Genomic DNA, 20,919 nt, shown 5'->3' with positions numbered 1-20,919 from the left:
GAGTGCGCGTGACAAATTCATTATCATCAGCGACACTTTGTCGTTCATACCGTCCTGTATCTTGTCACGTCACTGTTGAAATGTCATTACTCACTTGTTTGTTATACTTGTTTAGATTTAACAAAGTATATTTTATATATTTTATCTTTTTATTGTTTTATTTTATTATCCAATGGTATTAGTTTAATGCTGTAATACTTATAACTTTATAATCAACTTAATTTACAATTGTAAAAATTTACAAATCAAAGCAAATCATTTCAACTATTTACTGATATTGAGTTACGTTTGCAGTGAAGATATTAAATAAATCTAACATATTTTCTTTAAAAGCTCAAAACTGTACCAATTTTTCTGTAAAAACAAGTTAGATATTAAAAAATCACTATTGATGTTTATTTTTCTCTTTATTTTTACTAAACTATAGCTACTTAAATTCTGTTTATTAAAATAGAATTAGTTTATCTTTTGGGATGTAAGTTTTGGTGCGGTTTTTAATTAAATATTCTACTGTAATGTTTGCGTATAAATAGTCTAATTAATGAACGGTAGTATAAAAATTAGACTATTGTTTGAAAAATACTTTTAGAGTATTATAAATAGCTAAAACAAATCGATAATGAAATATTAAATTTCAAAAATTAATACCCTATAGAAAACGCCCTTGCCATTTTTAAAGATTATTTTTGAAGCTTTATATGAGAATTCTCCGAAACCATTTTTTTGTGACGTCCTTTTGAACAAATTACGTCAATAATTAAAAATCAAAGACTGAATTGCAAAACTACAGACCTTAGGCAAGATGCCAATATCTCTTTTAAAGACCAACTTTGACTTTTTATATGAGAGTTCTTAAAAACTATTTTTTTATGACGAAAATCTAATTTTTTTTGTGACGTCATTTTCGAACAAAATACCTCAAAAATTAAAAATCAAAGACCGAGTTACAAAACTAAAGACCCTGTGAAAGACGCCCATATCATTTTAAAGTTTATATTTGACGCTTTATTTGAGATTTCTCCGAAACTATATTTTTATGACGAAAAATTACTTTTTTTTGACGTCATTTTTAAACAATGTACGCCAAAAAAAAATCAATGACTGCATTGCAAAACTAAAGACCTTAGGGAAGACGCCAATACCTCTTTTAAAGACCAACTTTGACTCTTTATATGTGAATTCTCCGAAACTATCTTTTTATGACAAAAATTGTTTTTTTTTGTGACGTCATTTTTGAAAAAAATAAGTCAAAAATTTAAAAAAACAAAGACTGAATTACAATGCTACAGACCTTAGCGAAGATGCCAATATCTCTTTTAAAGACCAACTTTATCTTTTTATATGTGAATTCTCCGAAACTATCTATTTATGACGAAAAAAGTTTTTTTTGTGACGTCTATTTTGAACAAAATTCGTCAAAAATCAAAAATCAAAGACTGAATTTTAAAACTACAGACCTTAGGAAAGACGCCAATACCTCTTTTAAAGACCAACTTTAACTCTTTATATGTGAATTCTCCGAAACTATCTTTTTATGATGAAAGTTGTTTTTTTTTGTGACGTTTATTTTGAACAAAATACGTCAAAAATTAAAAACCAAAGACTGAATTGCAAAACTACAGACCTTAGGAAAGATGCCAATGTCTCTTTTAAAGACCAACTTTGACTTTTTATATGTAAATACCCGAAACTATTTTTTTTAAGAAGGAAATCTTTTTTTTTTGTGACGTCATTTTTGATTAAAATACGTCAAAAAAAAAAAGAATGAATTACAAAACTACAGACCTTAGGGAAGACGCCAATTTCTCTTTTTAAGACCAACTTTGACTTTTTGTATAAAAATTCTCCGAAACAAAATTATATCGAATACTTGGCAAATACTACACTAAATGCTGCAACGTATCTGTACAAGTCAATGCTACTGGTAGTAAAGACTTCTTTTTCTAAAAACACCATTTTGTTAAGCAGCCCAGTTGGAATAGAATAGTTGCATCAGTCATACTATTTATGAAAAATTGGAAAGAAGTCTATTTTCCATGAATTTAATGAAAACAATGATATTTTGCTGTTGTAAAAAATGTATACACACAAATAAACATATTCATACTCAAAAAAGAATATTTTTTTATCTTTTTTTTGAAATACTCAGAACTATGGGTAATTGTGTGTTGAAAAATTTCCATTAAATTTTTTCACCATTAAAAAAGTTTCTCTTACTATTTGCATTTTGATTTTTGATAAGCATTTTTTAGTTAAAATTTCACCTGTGTATCTCTCAGACTACTAATATTTTTTACAATATTTTCTGAACTGAACCTGCAGATACTTTGTATGTATATTTTAGTAATTTTTGACACTTAAATTTTTTTTTTGAAGGTTTTATTAGTTTTATTAACATTTTATTATTTATTTTATTATTTGTATTTTATTTAGTTTTAAATGTTTCCTGGAAAATAAAAATAATAGCTAACAATTACCAACTAATTTTTTAAATGTTCCTTTACTTTTGTTATCTTAGTTTTTTATTTATAACTAGCCCATTTGATCAATAGTTAGTTTTACATATTGTTGATTAAAATTATTGGTAACTATAACTTTAATGGACAGCAGTTGTTTAACAAAGTTTTGAACTTTTATATTATATTTTTCTTCTGGATCACAGCCAAAAATAGAAGCATAGTTTTCTTTGCTTTTAATTATGTCTGTTTAATTGCTACTATTAATGTTCTTTTGAATTTTATTGTATAAATTGTTATGTTTAAAACAACCTTAGTTTTTAATTCATTATGAATTTATCTCTTAAATATTTTTTTATGCACAGCATTTAAATCTCAAGAATATAAGAGTGTGATTAAACTTATTAAAGTTAATTAAGAGATAAGTAAATAAATGTATTAACCTACAGAAAAATAGTTTTAAAATAAAATTAGTTTAAAATAATAAATGAATAATGTTACTTATGTGTGTGAGAAGTTTAATAAAGTAAATTATTATAGATTACAAAAAAGAAATAACATTTTTTTTCATTTATTTTTTTTTTATATAAGTTTTCCATAAAAGCATTAGTGGTAGCAGTTAAATAGACATCATTTATAACAAAACAATTTTTTTTCTTCTTTAGCTCTGTAATAGGAGCTTGCTGTAACAATTACACTTCCAGAACTGCTGCAAGGAATTTGCAGCAGTTCATTACATTGCCACACTCTAAGGGTAATTTAGAAAATTTAGAATTTTTTGAAAATTTCAGAATGGCTCAAGACAGATCATGATAACTCAGGATATTTATGTATTTTTTAATAAAAATTTACAATGGTTTTTATAAAACTTTTTAAAAATCTTAAAATTTTTTATTATTGTGAATAAGGTTTAATTGATTTAGTTTCAATATTAATTATTATTTAACCTATTTTTAACCTATATTTAACCTATATAAAAACTTTTCTAGGGTTTGAAAAATTTAAGGATGACTGAAAACTCTTTAAGTTATTAGACCAATCAAGAAAAAAAAAGATTTAGTATGTTAAAATTCAAAATTTTGTTTTTTAATAAGCATTTCAAAACTTGATCTTTATTAATTTTGAAAATTTTTATAAGTATTTTTGGTTATGATTAACTTTAGGTGGGCACCAATATTGAAGTATAATTCAATATACAGGAATTTTTCAGTTTTATTTTAAAAGTATACTAATACTACTGAATGTAATTTTAGGTGACTCTTCAACTGTATATAACAGTGTCATTTCAACAATGCGACTTTAAACTATTTTTTATTCTTTTAGTATTAAGGTTTATGTAGGTTAAATACTACTGTGAATTAATTATAAAAATTAAGTTGGTCTTTAGGCCTTATTTAAATCTAACTATAGTGTCATTACAACTAAGTGTCATTACAACTAAGCAATATGTAACCTACATAAACATTTTACATTATCTATTAATGTAAAATATAATTTGAAATGACACTTAGTTGAAATGACACTATCATTAGATTTAAATAAGGCCTAAAAACCGACTTAATTTTTATAATTAATTCACAGCAATATTTAACCTACATAAATCATATTACTAAAAGAATAAAAAATAGCTTAAAAGTTGCAATGTTGAAATGACACTGTTAAAGAGTTAAAGAGTCATCTAAGATTATAGATTAGTATAGTATTATATTATACAGTTGAAGAGTCATCTAAAGTTGCATTAAGTAGTATAAGTACATAAGCAGGGCGAAACAAAACTGAAAATTATTTAAAATAAATCTGAAAAATTCCTGTTCATTGAATTTCACTTCGATATTGGTGCCCACCTAAAGTTAATCATAACCGTATTTTTTAGCTTTGAGGCTAGCTTTATACAGGATTGCCACTTTACCTGGAATTTGACAATTTAGGCAAAAATAACCTGGAAAAACCTGTTATTTGAGAAATTAAAAAAAAAAAACTGGAAAAACCTGGAATTTGAAAATTTTTAACATGTTTAGTAGTAAAATTTCAGTTTGACACAAAAAATCTATCATATTTATAAAAATTTTTTGTCATCATCAAAAAATTGTTTATTAAAAAACACATGTAAAATAATTTTCAATATCTTTTCAAAGTTTTTATACTATTTAACACAGTCTTATCACATTAAACTTAACTTAAAACTCATAAGATTTGTTCTTTTAAAAACCTGGAAAAAATGAGTGGCAACCCTGTCTATAATACTGAAAAATAATCTTGTAGTTTTATTTCAAGTCTATTTTATTTATAATGGTTTTTATTTATCTTTAACAGAGACAGTTCAAAGATTTGAAAGTTTAATTACATGGTTTTGTTAAATTATCCATATTACTTTTAAAAAATCATAACTGATTGAAATGTTTGAAAATAGTATTTCTTATAAGTTTGATAAACATTGAATATGGAAGCATATGTCAGGTTTGCCAAACACTCAGACTAACTCAGGGTAGTTTTGTTTTTTATAAAATTTTAAGGATAACTAGAAGGATTTCAAAAAATCTCAGGTCAGTTTTTTATACATTATTAATGAGATATAGTTGATATAGTAGCTGTATTTTGTAATTTAAAAATAATTTTATTGAAAAACTTGATTTTTTATATAAAATTTTTTTTACTTTCAATTTAAAAAACTTAGGACTACTTAAGGCAGTTTAAGGTCACTCAGAAATTTTTTGGTCACTCAGGATAGTTTCTATGACTCTAAAAGTGGCAACCCTGATATATAAACAGCTTTTCTCTTTATTATTTAGAAGAAAAATGTTATGAGCAGTAAGTAGTTTGTTCTACAGGTGCTATATATTCATTAAAAAAGTTAAAAAACTTGAGGATAACTCAAGATATTTTTTAGTAACTCAGGACAGTTTTTTTGACTTAAAAAGTTGTAAATCTTAAAAGGTTTAAAGTGAACCTGAATATGTTTAATTTTAATTAAATTTGATTTGCTGTTAAAGTTCAAACATTTTCATAACAATTGATTTTTTTTCTATGATCTAGGAATATGTAGCAACCATTTATTTTATCAGCTTATCTGTATACTCAAACGCTGAAAAGTAATAATGATTATAAACATCAAATTATAAGTAAATATTTATGTATTTTTTACAAACAAATAATTCACAATCTTTCTTTGTCAATGGTTGTGGAAACTTGAAAATTATTTGAAAACCTTGCTATTTTTTAATCAGACCTAAAAATTAAAAAAAAACATTACAAATATAATTAAAAAAATTTATTTGATTATATTTTGAAAATATTTAAAAACTGAAAACTTAAATTAAAAAAAAAGAAAACAAGTTTAGTAGAAAAATATTAATGTTAATACCATACTAGTTGTACATGTTTAAAGAAAACTAGTTAAAAATTAAGAAAAGTAAGACTTTCAGTAAAAAAAAGTTTTTACTTTGCTTTGCACTTATCATTGTTAACCTATTAAGTTCACCACCTTTGATGGGAAATGACCTGAAATTATGACAAGTGGTTTAAAATTGCTAATATCTAAAACTCTACAAAATAAGATCAATTTGTAAACTACTTAGGTGTCTACCAATGCTTTTAGTTTTACAAACAAAAGTCCAGGCTTCTGCTCTGCTGACTTTTGCCGACGTTTTTTGTTGATTGATACTTTTGGTTTGAGAAGTATTGGTTATAAAAATACTTATGATGGAGTTACAAAATAAAATTTTTTCATAACTGCAATGTAACAACAATATCAAGTATGTTTTTCTTTTTCATAGTTTTACTTTTTAAATGTTACGTAATGTCAACAAATTTACAACAGACTTGAATTAATTTATTAAGAATGGGATCATTGTTTAGTACAAGCGTTGAGCAGCCCGATCCTGTTCAGCAGGCCGATCCTGAGACAAGAAGGCAGCAGGTGCGGGAAGCTAGGTTAAAGATTCAGGCCAAGCAGGGGAACAGGGCCATCAAGGAAGTGGAAGCAGCTTACAAGCACAAGCAGAAGACGGGGAAAAAGGTGGAGAAGAGCCAGAATTGCTTCAACCAGAAAGATGACCTCGAGTTGGTTATTGGTAAAAGCGTTCAGCAGCCGGATCCCGTTCAGCAGTCCAATCCTGGTACGAGGGAGCAGCAGATGCGGGAAGCCAGGTTGAAGAGGTACGCCAAGCAGGAGCACAGGGGCATCAAGGATTGGGAAGCTTACAAGCGCAAGCAGAAGATGAGGGAAAAGATGGAGAAGAGCGCAAACTGCTTCAACCAGAAAGATGGCCTAAAATGGGTTGTTAATTAATAGTGTTTTGTAGATGAATAAACTATTCAGCCAATTTTGGTTTCTAGGAAATTATGTTGTTTTTTTTGTCTGTGTGTTGGTAAGTTTAAAGTTTGTAGTAGTATACGTTTACCATGAATATTTTTAAGCAGTAATTAATAGTGTTTCTAGATACAAATGCTATTTTATTTATTGCAATTCATTTTTATAAGGATCATCTTGAATTAAATAAATTCCTCAAAGATTAATTAAGTGTTTTGGTTTAGTTTTAAAATAGTATTGTATTTAATGGTCTCATTCACTGATTAATACTAGAAATTTAAAATAAATTATTAAAGTTTTTTTAGATTAAATTATATTTCTAGATAATTAACTAAAGAACATTATTTATTCAGAACAGTTTATCAGCAAGTTCTTAAAATTTGTGAAAACTAATACCAAATTAAGCTAGTTAAATCTTCTAGGAAAATCTTGTAATTTTAGCTGTTTTAGGGTATCGGAGTACAACACTTTTTTCACAACTAGATCTTATTTGTTGAGTTTTAACTAAACTAAAAGCTGTTTTTTACAAATTTAAGAAATCTAAAATAATATTTGATATATAGCTGGTCTAAGTCAGAGACTACAATAGGTTCCTTATGGGAGGCCCAGACTAAAATGGCAACTAACTAGAAATCACTAAAAATTTATCATATCCTACGTTTTTTGATATAACCATCTCAAACTTTTGGGAAATGTTCCTTGCAATACTTGGAAAATACTGTCATAACAAAATTTAGAAATAAGAAAATTGTACAAAAAACAAAAACAAAAGTTTATTTAATATAAAGTTCAAATTATTAAATTTTCTTTCAAATTCATGCCCTAGCTATAAAAGTTGATTTTGATGCTAAAATTTTTGTCTTTTGTCACTAGATTTAAAGTTTGCTATATTATTAGTAGTAAAGTGTGTTAAAATGTATAAACATTTATTTGCGAAGTCTACCTCTAAAAGCAGTTTAAAGTATGCTTAAATAAACATTTAATAAAATTGTTATACAAAAATAGACTATACATTTTATTTTTTAAATTAGAGATAGTTACATCTTAGTTTATTGTTTTTGTTATTGTACAATGAAACACTGTTTTTGGTTCAGGGTGGTCACTTAACCTTGAATCCTGCAAAAACCTGCAATTTGACAATTTAGGCTAGAAAACCTGAAATTTTGAACAAGAATCACTAAAAATCCTTGAATTTTAAATGTTAAGTAGTAAAATTTTGATTTCACATAAAATATCTTTCATATCATATTTTTTTTTGTCATCGTCAAAGTTTTTTTTCTTTGAAATCACATTAAAGTATTTTTTCAATGCTTTTATACTATTTAAGACAGTTTTTCAGGGTTGCAAAACAACCTGGAAAAACCTGAATTTGACAATTTAGGCTAAAAAAACCTGCAATTTTGAACAAAAATTATTAAAACCTAGAAAACCCTGGAATTTAAAATAACTTTTACATTTTAAGTATTAAAATTTTGATTTGAGACAAAAAATTTATATCATATAAATCAAATATTTTTTGCATTATCAAATTTTTTTTTAAATACACTTAAATGAGCTGTAATATATCTTTTTAATATTTTTGTAGTACTTAACACAGTTTTTTAACCTGAGAAATTAATTTTAAACTGAAAATAAACCTTAAATTGTGTAATTTTATAAACCTTGAAAAATTTTTGAAAACCTTAAGAAAATTTGTCAAAAATATTTGGCAACCCTGATTTTACTTAAAATTTCATTTTAAGCTATATATAGATTCAAAAACGTGTACTTTCAAAAACCTTGAAAAGTTCAGAAAGCCTGGAAGAAATTTCTTAAAAACTAGTGGCCACCCTGTTGTTATTGATGTTTTTACTGTTATGCTGTAATTACCAAATATTTCAATAATGATAAGTCAATCCAGTAATTTCCATTTAAACAGCACACAGTTTGACTTAAATATACATTTTGTAAATTAATTTAGTGCAATAAGGACGTTAAAGTTTTTATAAGGAAATATTGATACTTAAAAAATATGAGCTATTAAATTTAAAAAGATATCTAATTTTTTTGAAGTCAGATTTTTTAAGTGATCCTAGTTGCAAAAAAATGGTAAGCTGTTTTTATTGTCAATTTTCATAACACTTCAACTTAAAAAAATGGGTTGCTGTCTAAATTGCGCGAGCGTACAAAATTGCACAAGGGGACAAAATTGCACGAAAACACAAAATTGCACGAAGATACTTATGCACAAAGACTAATTTGCACAAGAGCACAAAATTGCACAAAGATAAAATTGCACGTAGACAAAATTGCACAAAGGTTCACTTTTTCACGAAGACACTTTTGCACGAAGGTATATTTTTGCACGATCAGACAATTTTGCACGCAGACACTTTTGCACGAAGGGTCATTTTTGCACGAGTGACAATTTAGCACGGAGGGTCAATTTTGCACGGGTTTTGTTTCTTTTCCAGGGACTGGTCAAATTTGCGCGTAGACATTTTTGCACAAGGGGACAAAATTGCACGAGAAGACTCTTTTGCACGAAAAAATTTATATAATATTTAAAAAAATAAAAAAATCAGAATTAAAAGATTTATTAACTAAATAGTAGTATACGAAAAAATGTTAAATATTATTTAGAAAACAAAAAAAAAAGAATTATATGTTTTAATAACTATATAGAATACTAATTGAAAAAAATTAAAAATAACAAATCAATTTGGTAAAAAAAAATAACAGGTAAAAATTAACAAATCAATTAATAATAAAAAAACAAAAAAAAAAAATATATATAATATTTTTAAGTAAAAAAAAAATTTTAAGTAAGAAATAAGTTAAATGTTTTATAGATTAAAAAAAAAAGTCAGAATTTAAAAAATCAAATAACTAAATAATAAACAAGTAAATAGATAAAAAATAAATAAATAAGTTTAATAAAAATAAATAAAAAAAAGTCAAAATAAATAATTAAATAAATTTAAAATAACAAAAAATAATTAAAACTGTTTAAAAAAAAAATAATTAATAACCATATCTCAATCAAAAAAATTATATAAATAAAAATAAAAACAAATTGTACAGTAATCTTCCTTTATTGTACCAACATATGTTTCTGTTTGTTAACGAATCAACACACTTCAACTGGATTCTGTAAAAAAATTATTACTGTAATGGAAGAATAGAAGCATAGAATAAAGTAGGTGTATACATGTTTTCATTAAAATAAAATATTTTCTACATATAATAGTTAATAATAGGTAAAATAATTAATATAAATCCGACTGTTATAAAACTGTATGATATTTATGATTATTAAGTCTAAAATAAGTAAAGTAAGCTAAATTACGCATCAAAACAACAAACATATGTTGGTACCAGACATGTTAAAAAGCTCTGCTTTGTTTACTCGAGCGTGAAATTGCTAACTTAAAACAAACCAAAGTTTATACGCTTCATTGCTGAATTACCATAGTAATTGTTAGCATTTTAACAAGTCTGGTTGGTACAATAAAGGAAGATTACTGTACAATTTGTTTTTATTTATATTCCAGTGAAGTTACTTCACTAAGATCTTTTGTTAGCAAACGATTAAACCTATATTTTTGAATAGTTATAAATAAAAATAAAACCTAGATTATAAAATTAGATTTTAAGCGTTGTTAAAATAAAATAACCAAATAGAGTTTTGTTTATATTAATAATTTTTTTTTGTTAAAAACAGAAGGTAACTAAATGTAGCTGTTGTAATATTTTGTTTGTTTCATATAAGTCAAAAGCTTGTATATCTTTTTTTTCTAAAAATGTAAGAAGAAAATTACTTCTTACAGTGCTTTTTCGCAAGTCTGGGTTAGATAAAGAGAAAAAACAGAGCAGGAGAAACTTAAGAGCTAATTAGAGTAAAACGCCTGCAAATAGTGATGCAACTAAGATAAAGTTTAGACAAATAGAAAATAATGATATAAAAATTATGTTTAAAACTTTTATATAATTCAAAAAAACGATTTTAAATATAATTTATGGAAGTACACAGCCATAAAAGAACTTTCTGTACAATGCACAATAAAAGTTTCATCAGACGGATTTTCTCTTTTCTAAATTTATTTAATTGTCTCACTATTTTGCATGCTTGTTTTTTTCTGTGCAAAGTATTTTCGTGCAATTTTAACACCTACCCATGTAAATATTATTTATTTAATTTTATTTTAATCTTGTTTTATTTCATATTGAAGTTTAGTATAATTTTAATTTAATTTAAGTTTACATCAATACATGTTTATTCTTTAACAAGGAATATTTTTATTTAAATAAAATACTAGTTTTATTTTTATTAAAAACTTTTTAAACTTATATTAGTTTAAACACAAAAAATTTAGTTTCAATTAAAAAAAAATTAAATTAATAAAAAAAATAAATAAAATCAATTAAACTCAATTAAGTAAAATTAATTACACTAATACATGGTTTTTATTTTTTTTACAAAATATAAAGGTTTTAATATATTTTTTCTTTATTTATTTAAGTTAGTATTTTTTTTTGTGCAAAATTGACCCTCCGTGCAAAACTGTCTGTCGTGCAAAATTGACCTTCCGTGCAAAATTGTAACTCGTGCAAAATTGACCTTCCGTGCAATTTTGTGCCTGCGTGCAAACTAGTCTTCGTGCAAAAGTATCTTCGTGCAATTTTGTACACTTGTGCAATTTTGTTCTCGTGCAATTTAGTCCCCACGTGCAATTTAGTAACCTCGTGCAATTTTGTCTTCGCGCAATTTAGACCCGTTCCCTAAAAAAATTGTTACTTGAGTGATTAAAAAAAGCTTCCCTAAGAATATTAAAAACAATTACATAATTATTGCAAACAAAACCTTTTTTTTTCATTTATAACTTTTATTGATAAAATTAAACAGCTAGCTGACAATTTTTTCTTTTAGTTCTGTTTAGTACTCTAATTTATTTTTTTAACACTTCAAAAGTTTGAAGTGAATAAGTTTTTTTATAAAGAATTGTTTTTTTGAAAATATTTTAATTATAAAATTTTTTAAACTAACATTTTTTTCCATATTATTTGCGTAATACCTGGTAAATCTACCATTTTAGCATGTGTTGCAGTTATGAGTTTTCATGAATTATTGTATAAAAAAAGTTTTATCATAATTTTATTTAAATACTTCAAACAGTGTTTATCATTGTAAATAAAACTAATTACCTCATTATTTTTTTTTTCAAACATAATTCATGATACTTTGTCTCATCAGTTTTTAAAAGTATTTAAAAAATGTTTTGAAAAATGTTTGTGGAAAATATTAAAAAAAAAACAGTAAAAATTACATAAGCAGATATTAAAAATTAAAAATTTTCATGATGTTTTATATAAGTTTGATGTAGTAACATTTTTATCTTTAGGCAAGTTATCTTGTTTTTTGGCTAAAGATATAAAAAATATAACTGACTAATGTTAGTTAATGCAATTTTTATCTAGATGGCAACCTTAATGTATACTTTAAATAAAGTATTTAAAAACATGTTTGGTTTGTAATAATTATTTATTTTGCACAGATGGTTTTAAGCTGTGGAAGCCTCAAAATTGGTTAGGTGTCAAAAAAGCACGGCGTCACTTTAGCACGTAGTGATAAAGCTTTAACTTGTAGCTCATTTAAAACTATCTAACTTTTAGTTTACATGTTGTATAGTTCGTTTTTAGATTCTTAAACATAATAGTACAAGTGTTATTTAAGAATAGAGAAAAAATTGCAAGATAAACTCTTTGCTAAAATGTCACTCCGAGCTAAAGTGACACTCTTTGCTAAATTGTCACTTTGTGCTAAAAAGTCACTCTGTGCTTAAGTGACGCTGTGCTTTTTTGACCCGTTCCCTAAAAATGACATACAACAATAGTTAACTAAATTTCACAATCAAGCTTTCCTTGTGTGTTTACTGTCTGAAACTAAAACTATAAGCAGTATATAAATATATTTTATTTTTGTTTTTCATTGTTACAGTAAAACATAAATTATTCATCAAAGCAATCTGTAGTCTTGTGGACTTGTTCTAACTGTTTTGCATAGATATGAATCCCTATAAAAAGAACAATTTATTACTGAATTAATACTCCGTTTACCCTTTAATATTAAGTGTATTGTTTTTGCATTTAATTTTTTTTTAATGTAGCTGCTTTGAAAATCAAAGTTTTTTAATACTATTTATTTAAAAATATTGAAAATAAATCTCAAATTTAAGGTCAAGTAGAAATGTGCAATTTTTAAGTATTTTTATTTTAACTATAAACAAAAAATAACTTAATCTAGTTAGTAGCAGATTTTTGATATTTTTTATTTTAAATGTTGGTAAACCTTTTAAGTTTTCTTGTTTTTTTTTTCATTTATTTACTTGTAATTGAATATTGTCATTTGTATTCGTTTACTATTCAGGAACTAAATTTGTTGCTTGTCTTTTGTTTTAATTATATTGTTTTTTAAAAATTCAATGATTGAACAAAATGGTTATGAGTTTTATTCTTATTAACTATTTCAAAAAGTTTGTTTACAAAATTCTTTTGTTTGTAAAATATTTTCTAGTTACTATTTCAAAAGAGCCAAAAAAAGAGAAAAAATATTAAAAAAAAATAAATACTTTAGAATTTTTTTTTACCGAATGTCACACATTCATGCTTTTTGAAAATTTTGAACAACTTATGCCAGTTTAAAATTTTTGAAAAACTCAGAATAATTAGAATTTTCTTCCTAAAATTGTGACTAGATTTTTTATGAATTTAGGTTTTCCATTTTTTCAAAACAAAACAGTGTTTTAAAAAAGTCTTATTGTTAAAAATTGGTGTTTTCAGGTATTGAAGCTTGGTTAACAGTCTTTAGCTCATGTAATCATTTAGTCGCAGCCCCGCTACAATTTTATAAAAAAGTAGACAAAATAATAAAAAACAGTTACTTGAAAACTACGACAGCAGGGGGTATTTTTTTAAATGAAATACCATGTTTGCTGTTTTACATTGCACCTTCCATGATGACCTTATTGAACTCTTAAACTCTTTTATCTCAAAAGTTCATTTGAGCAGGGTTGCCAAAAATCCTTGAAACCTTGAAAAAATATGGAATTTGACAATTTAGGCTAAAAAACCTGGAATATGAGAAATTTTGAAAAAAAAAAGGTATTTTGAATAAAATTGACTGAAAAATCTGGACAATTTTAATAAGTTTAGTAGTAGAATTTTAATTTGACTCAAAAAATCTATCAAATAGATATTTTTTTTTGCTCATCATCAAAAAAACACATTTAAAGTTCCTTAACAGTATCTTTCAATGTTTTTCACTATTTAACACAGTTTCTTACATTAAACTTAACTTTAAATTAAAAATAGACCCAAAAATGTGTACTTTTAAAAACCTTAAAGAAGCTTTGAAAACTTGGAGAAAAATTTCCAAAAACATTTAGCAACCCTGTTTGAGATTGTTATGGTTAAAAGCAACTTAAGCTATTTTAGAAATGTGTATTCTGTATAATCATGAAAGACTAAATAATGCAATGTCAGAAAAATGAAAAATATTGAATTAACAGAGCTTTTCTCACAACGCCTGCATTATTTATACCTATTTTTAGGTCAATCTTTCACAAATAATTATACTGGGTAGCTGTCCAATTTGCACGAGCGTACAAAATTTCACAAAGATACTTTTGCACAAAGACGTTTTTGCACGGATTAATTAATTATTATTTTATTTTTTGAAATTCTGTAATAATTGTAATTTTTAAATTTTTTTCTATCACTGTTACCCCTAACCCTTACCCTCGGTCAGTAGCTTTTGTTTTTATTAAAAAATTTTCAAGTTCTTTTTTCTGTTATTTTAATTTTTTGTATGTTTTTTTTACTCTTGCAAAATTGACCCTTGGTGCAAAATCTTCTTCGTGCAATTTTGTTCCCTCGAGCAATTTAGACCCGGTCCCAATTATACTTTTGCTTGTATCTTTACTTTTTTTATTATTTTTTAATACTAAAGATTTAATTATTTTGATTTTATTGTTTCCCAAAAATTAGTTATTTTAACTAATCCATAATACAATCATTATAATTATTTTTTATAATTAAGCCATTTTAGTAATAAAATTGTCCTTCATTTATTAAAAAATTTTGTAAGTATATCAGGGTTGTTACAAACTCAGGATAGCTATGGCTAATAGTATTTTTTAATAATTCAGGATTATTTAAATTTTTTTGAACTCATTCTAGTTAAGACATAATTTTAAATCTTGGGTAGTTTTTTTTTAAATTCGTCTATTTTTGTATTGAAAATTGTCGTTTTATTAAATCCTCGTGTTATTTCTTTGGTATTGGTAGGTTTTTTAGGTTGATTGATTTTTTTAGTTTTGAAATTTTGTGATTATTTTGGCTCTTATAATATACTCATAATTCAGGATAGTTTTCGATTACTTTGCTTTAATTTTTTGCCTTAAATAGAGGGAAACCCTGTGACAAATCACTAAAATGTTAAGTTAATATTAAATATTTCTAATAGCTTTATTTTGTAGGTAAAAAAATTAAAATAACCATAATAATACTTTTTTTAAATTATGCATTTATTTTCTTAAAGCAGAAACTATAATATTTTACTAAATAATTTTTTAGTTTTAAGATTATTGATGTTGTGATTAGTACTTTGTATATATGTCATTTTTATTTTATACCTGTTTATTTTTGAAAATCCACTTTGAGTTAAAACTTTTAAGCCAATAAAGCTTATAATACAATGCTTATTTAAATTTGAAATATAAAAAAAAATAAGTTCATATTGTAAAGAAGTTTTTTACTCGATCTACCATGTGCCTTTAGTTTGTTGAGTAGTAAAATGTTTGTGAATAGTATAAACTTATGATCTTGAGCTCACTCTTCTTAGCTTGTGTGTGCTGTGAGTAAGATAGTTTACATAAAAAAGTGACAACCCTACGGTAACTGTTTTAAAAATATTTAGTTATACAAGGTGCAAGTAAATAATTACATTCCTGCACCGAAGTTCAGTATAATCTATCAAAAAATAAAATGTTTAACATTGATTGGGGGTTTAAGTAAACTACTATACTTTGCTTGCTTTGTAGGCTTGTTTTCTTTTGACCAATTTAATGATAATGCAATTGAGTATTTTTTATTATTAGTTTTTGTTTTTACCCTAAACTTCAGGCTACTTTTATGGAGTTAAAATCGATTTTATTCTTATAAGTTACCTTCTTTCTTCTTGAATTTAACAGGGCTGGCACACAATCAAGCTTTTCAATATAACTGGTATAAAGTTTAAAATAAATCTGGCTATTTCAATTTATTTTTTAAAACTGAGGCTGACTAAAGCTTTTTTGATTTTTTTTGTTGCTAAACTCAGGTTAGTTTGCATATTTTTCCCAAATCTTAGAATTTTTTTTTTGACAAATGAGTGATAACCCAGTTTTAAGCCCTTTGTTTTTTTTATGGTTTGCTTTACTATCAGTAAAATTTTTTGAGTTTTTTTTCAGTTTTTTAATAAACTCTCGCTTACTTGATGTAACTCAGTCGGAATTTTTTACTTCAAAGACTAAGTTAACTAGTTACTGTTTGTGACTGACAATAAATTTTTTTTACTCTTATTATTTAGCTTTTACTGAATACTCAGAGCTTTTGTTTTAAAGATAAAAACTGTGCATTGCTCAAAAGTTTTAATATACAGTTTTAAAATTTTCTGAAGCATTTAAGATTAAACAAGAAATTTGAATTGAGTACTCCTACTGATATTTTCAACCAAACCATCGTTTGTTTTAAATTTAATCATTTGCTTCAAGCTTGAACTGTTTTTCTACGTAAAGTACATTTTAAAAACAGAATATACTAACTACAGATAACAAAAGTTTTATAGTAGTTTTCCCTGACCTATAAGCGAAACCTTTAGCTAGTTTTTACGTTAAAATATGTGTTTCTAAAACTAAGCAGCCACTTTCTCAGGCCGATCTTTGTTTTAAGGACACAGTGACTTTTTTTTTCTAAAACTTATTCCTTTTTTAAATACTAAGTCCTTTTGTCTGTCTATGATTTATGTAGTGTTTTAGTTTGATTAAAAAATTGTCTTCATTTAGGTTCTTACTATTAAAAAATCTCAAGCTAGTTTGATATAACTCAAGCTCTGTTTGATGACTGGGTTACAACATCCTACCTTTAATTTCCGACCCCTATAGCTAAAATAAACTCAAGAAAAACTGTTGCATACTAGGATACTTTACAAAGCAAGTAACATAAAAAGATCAAGTTAGTTAAAGATTCTTATGCAGACTTGAATGTTTGTTTTTACAAAAAAAAATCACGTTTGAATGAAATATAAAAATATATAATTTAATATTAATAAAGAGTTTTACTTTAATACAAAAGTTTTAAAATTGTCCTGAAAGCTACTATTTATTTTTCAATACAAAATAAACTTACACAGTGATATACCATAATACTCATTTAAAAATGGACGCCACGCTGACTTCGGGTCAGATCCGCGATATCTTCATCGACTTCTTCAAGCGGAACGAGCACAACTACGTCCACTCCTCGCGCACCATCCCGCACAACGACCCCACGCTGCTGTTCGCCAACGCCGGCATGAACCAGTTCAAGAACATATTCCTGGGCACCATCGACCCGTCCAACCCCTACTACGCGTACAGGCGCGCCGTCAACTCGCAGAAGTGCATCCGGGCGGGCGGGAAGCACAACGACCTCGACGACGTCGGCAAGGACAACTACCACCACACGTTCTTCGAGATGCTCGGCAGCTGGTCCTTCGGCGACTACTTTAAAAAGGAGGCCATCGACTGGGCGTGGCAGCTGCTCACCGAAGTGTACAAGGTGCCCGGGGACCGCTTGTACGCCACCTATTTCGAAGGGAACGAGGCGGCCGGCCTGAAACCGGATCTTGAAGCCAGGGACGCCTGGCTGAAGTACCTGCCCCCGAGCCACGTGCTGACCGGGGACATGAAGGACAACTTCTGGGAGATGGGAGAAGTCGGACCGTGCGGTCCCTGCTCGGAGCTTCACTTTGACCGGATCGGCGGGAGAAACGCCGCCGACCTGGTCAACAAGGACGACCCGGACGTTTTGGAAATCTGGAACCTGGTGTTCATGCAGTTCAATCGCGAGGCGGACAAGTCGCTCAAGCCGCTGGCCAACACGCACGTTGACACCGGCATGGGCCTCGAAAGGATCGTCTCGGTCATCCAGGGAAAGAGTTCCAACTACGACACCGACCTGTTCGTTCCCTTCTTCAAAGCCATCCAGGACATGACCGGCGCCGAGCCGTACACCGGCTTGTTCGGCGAAGAGGACGTGGGCAACAAGGACATGGCCTACAGGGTGCTGGCCGACCACATCCGCACCCTGACCATCGCCCTGTCCGACGGCGGCATGCCGGACAACCAGGGCAGGGGATACGTGCTGCGCCGCATCCTCAGGCGCGCCGTCAGGTACGCCAAGGACAAGCTGAACGCCAAGCCGGGAATGTTTTCCAGCCTGGTCGACACCGTGGTCGAAGTGCTGGGCGATGCTTTCCCCGAGATCAAGAAGAACCCCAAGCACGTCAAAGACGTCATCGACGAAGAGGAGGTGCTCTTCCTCAGGACCCTGACCAGGGGCGAGCGGGTGTTCAACAGGGTGGTGAACGAGCTGCCCCGGGACGCCACCGTTTTCCCGGGCCAGAAGGCCTGGCTGCTATTTGAAACCTACGGGTTCCCCGCCGACCTGACCGAGCTGATGGCGGGCGAGAGGGGCCTGACGGTGGACTGCGCGGAGTACGAGGCCGAGAAGGAGAAGGCCAGGGAGCTTTCCAAGGGCAAGGTGAACACGGTGGCCGAGCAGGTCAAGCTGGACGTGCACGCGCTCAGCGAGCTCAAGAACGAAAACTTCCCGGCCACCGACGCCTCTTTCAAGTACAACTACCGGCGGGTGGAGGGCGAGGAGAGCTACCGGTTCGAGTCGATCACCGCCGAGATCACCAACCTGCGCCACGACAAGCAGTTCGTCAAGGAGGTGGAGGAGGGATGGGAGTGCGGGGTGATGTTGGACAGGACGTGCTTCTACGCGGAGCAGGGAGGGCAGATATACGACGTGGGCTTCATCAGCAGGACGGACGACGACACGTGCTTTTTGCGGGTGGAAAACTGCCAGGTTCAAGGGGGCTACGTGCTGCACGTGGGCAAGGTGATGGGTAACCTGAGGGTGGGCGACCGCGTGGAGCTGAAGATAAACGAGGCGAGGCGCATGGACGTGATGCGGAACCACACCTCCACCCACATCCTCAACTTCGGGCTGAGGCAGGTGTTGGGCGAGGCCGACCAGAAAGGATCGTTGGTCGACTACGACAGATTGAGGTTTTAATTGATTATAATTTTTGTTGATTACACGTTTTGTTGTTGTAAAATTTGAAGTTTGAAATGTTTCTGAAAATTGATCATTTTTAAGGTTTGATTTCACTGCCAACAAAGCTTTGACTACGGATCAAATTCAAAAAACGGAAGAAATATGCAACCAGGTTTGTTTCTGATTAAAAGAACTTTCTAATAAATTATCCGATACAGTGATATGTGAAACTACTACCATCTATTTAAACATACTATTTAAAACTACCATCAAGTAAATGATTAATTAAAAAATTCATTCACAGGTCATCGACAAAGAATGCCCCGTCTACGCGGAGCTGTCCAAGCTGAGCGAGGCCAAGGCCGTCAACGGTCTGAGGGCCGTGTTCGACGAGACCTACCCGGACCCGGTGCGGGTGGTGTCGGTGGGCGTTCCGGTCGAGCAGCTCCTGAAGGACCCCACCGCCGACCACGCCCTCAACAACTCGGTCGAGTTTTGCGGCGGCACGCACCTCTTGAACTCGCGAGACGCCAAGCGGCTGGTCATCACCGCCGAGGAGGCCATCTCGAAGGGCATCCGCCGCATGGTGGCGGTCACGGGCGAGGTGGCGCGCCGGGCCGACGAGAACAGCGCCGAGCTGCAGCGGCGGCTGGTGGCGATCGAGGCGATGAAGGAGACGGCTCAGCGGGAGAAGAAGGTTAAGGAGGTATACGGGATGATCACCGAGTTCAAGAAGGACGTGGACGGCGAGGCGCTGGTGGCCAAGTGGCAGAAGGACCGGATGCGGGCCAGGTGCGACCAGATGGCCAAGGACTTGAGCAAGATGGACAAGGCGGAGAAGGAGAAGCTGAAGAAGGAGGCGGTGGAGATGTTCAAGCGCAGGATGGAGGAGAACCCGGACGAGAGGGTGGTGGTGGTGGAAGTGAACTCGGTGAACGGCGACGACAAGTCGCTGATGGAGGTGATGAAGCTGTACAAGAAGAAGGAGACCTGCGTCATGCTGTTCAGCAAGAACCAGACCAAGGTCGTGTGCAAGTCGCAGGTGCCCAAGTCGATGACCGGCAAAATGAAGGCCGTCGATTGGGTGAGCGAGATCGCTTCGCACGTCGGGGGAAAACCCGGCGGCAAGGACGTGATGGCGTCGACCAACGGGAGCGGTGTGGACCGGGTCGAGGAAGCCGTGGAAATCGCCACCAAGTTTGCCCAACTGAAGCTCCAAGATTGACGTTTTTGTTGATTTTAGAAAATTTATACTAATGTGCAACTAACATCTACTTGTTTCGCTTAACTTTGCGTAAAATTGAAGAAAATTTTTATTATTTAGATGTTTTTAAAAGATTTTAGAGCTACAACACAACTTTACAGATGAATATTTTAGAAATGAAATTATGAAATTAACAGTCTGTTTTTGTTTGACTATAAAAGTAGAATACCCATTCGTAGTTAAATTTTTCATACAACTAGTTTTATTTTATATATTTAGTTTAATATTTTAGGTGAAGGGTTTTAAGATTTTAAAATTTTACGAATTGTTGCACTTTTTATACTAATAAAGTAATCTTTTAATTATTTGTTATCTTTATCATCAAATTTTACGCTTAAAACTAATACCGATGTTTAATTGAAATAAATAAACAATTTAAAAACATAATAAATAATCAAGAAATCAAATTTAATGAAAAAAACAAACCTAGAACTAATTATGATAAACTATTTACTATGTAATGCATCCCTGATATTAAGTCTTAAATATCAAAATGAAACTGTTTGGCCGATCATAATCAACAAAATGCTAATTGCAAATCACTTATA

At 30.1% G+C, this 20,919-nt stretch overlaps 2 protein-coding genes across 2 annotated transcripts; both read left to right on the top strand.

Moving 5' to 3' along the window:
- The first annotated feature begins 6,294 nt into the window (after window positions 1–6,294).
- Window positions 6,295–6,794, top strand: LOC145836851 (uncharacterized). Its single transcript, XM_082944622.1, has one exon. It carries the CDS (start codon window positions 6,295–6,297, stop codon window positions 6,742–6,744), a length of 450 nt encoding a protein of 149 aa, XP_082800748.1. The 3' UTR covers window positions 6,745–6,794.
- A 10,404-nt stretch (window positions 6,795–17,198) lies between these two features.
- On the top strand, window positions 17,199–20,665 carry LOC145837010 (alanine--tRNA ligase, cytoplasmic-like). Its single transcript, XM_082944776.1, has 3 exons — window positions 17,199–19,118; window positions 19,210–19,279; window positions 19,412–20,665. Exons 1-3 carry the CDS (start codon window positions 17,221–17,223, stop codon window positions 20,330–20,332), a joined length of 2,889 nt encoding a protein of 962 aa, XP_082800902.1. The 5' UTR covers window positions 17,199–17,220; the 3' UTR covers window positions 20,333–20,665.
- Window positions 20,666–20,919: the final 254 nt, after the last annotated feature.

This window comes from Thalia democratica, chromosome 5, assembly GCF_965202585.1.
Source record: "Thalia democratica chromosome 5, ktThaDemo2.hap1.1, whole genome shotgun sequence".
NCBI lineage: Eukaryota > Metazoa > Chordata > Thaliacea > Salpida > Salpidae > Thalia > Thalia democratica.
The sequence above is the reverse complement of the archived record's forward strand: the minus strand, read 5'-3'. Positions and strand labels throughout refer to the sequence as shown.

What these genes read in the sequence shown, in the direction of transcription:
- LOC145836851 (XM_082944622.1), top strand. Translation starts at nt 6,295, where the DNA reads ATGGGATCATTGTTTAGTACAAGCGTTGAGCAGCCCGATCCTGTTCAG.
- LOC145837010 (XM_082944776.1), top strand. Translation starts at nt 17,221, where the DNA reads ATGGACGCCACGCTGACTTCGGGTCAGATCCGCGATATCTTCATCGAC. An exon ending in GTCGACTACGACAGATTGAG is followed by an intron (nt 19,119 to 19,209) that starts GTTTTAATTGAT and finishes ATCATTTTTAAG; the next exon opens with GTTTGATTTCACTGCCAACA. An exon ending in CGGAAGAAATATGCAACCAG is followed by an intron (nt 19,280 to 19,411) that starts GTTTGTTTCTGA and finishes ATTCATTCACAG; the next exon opens with GTCATCGACAAAGAATGCCC.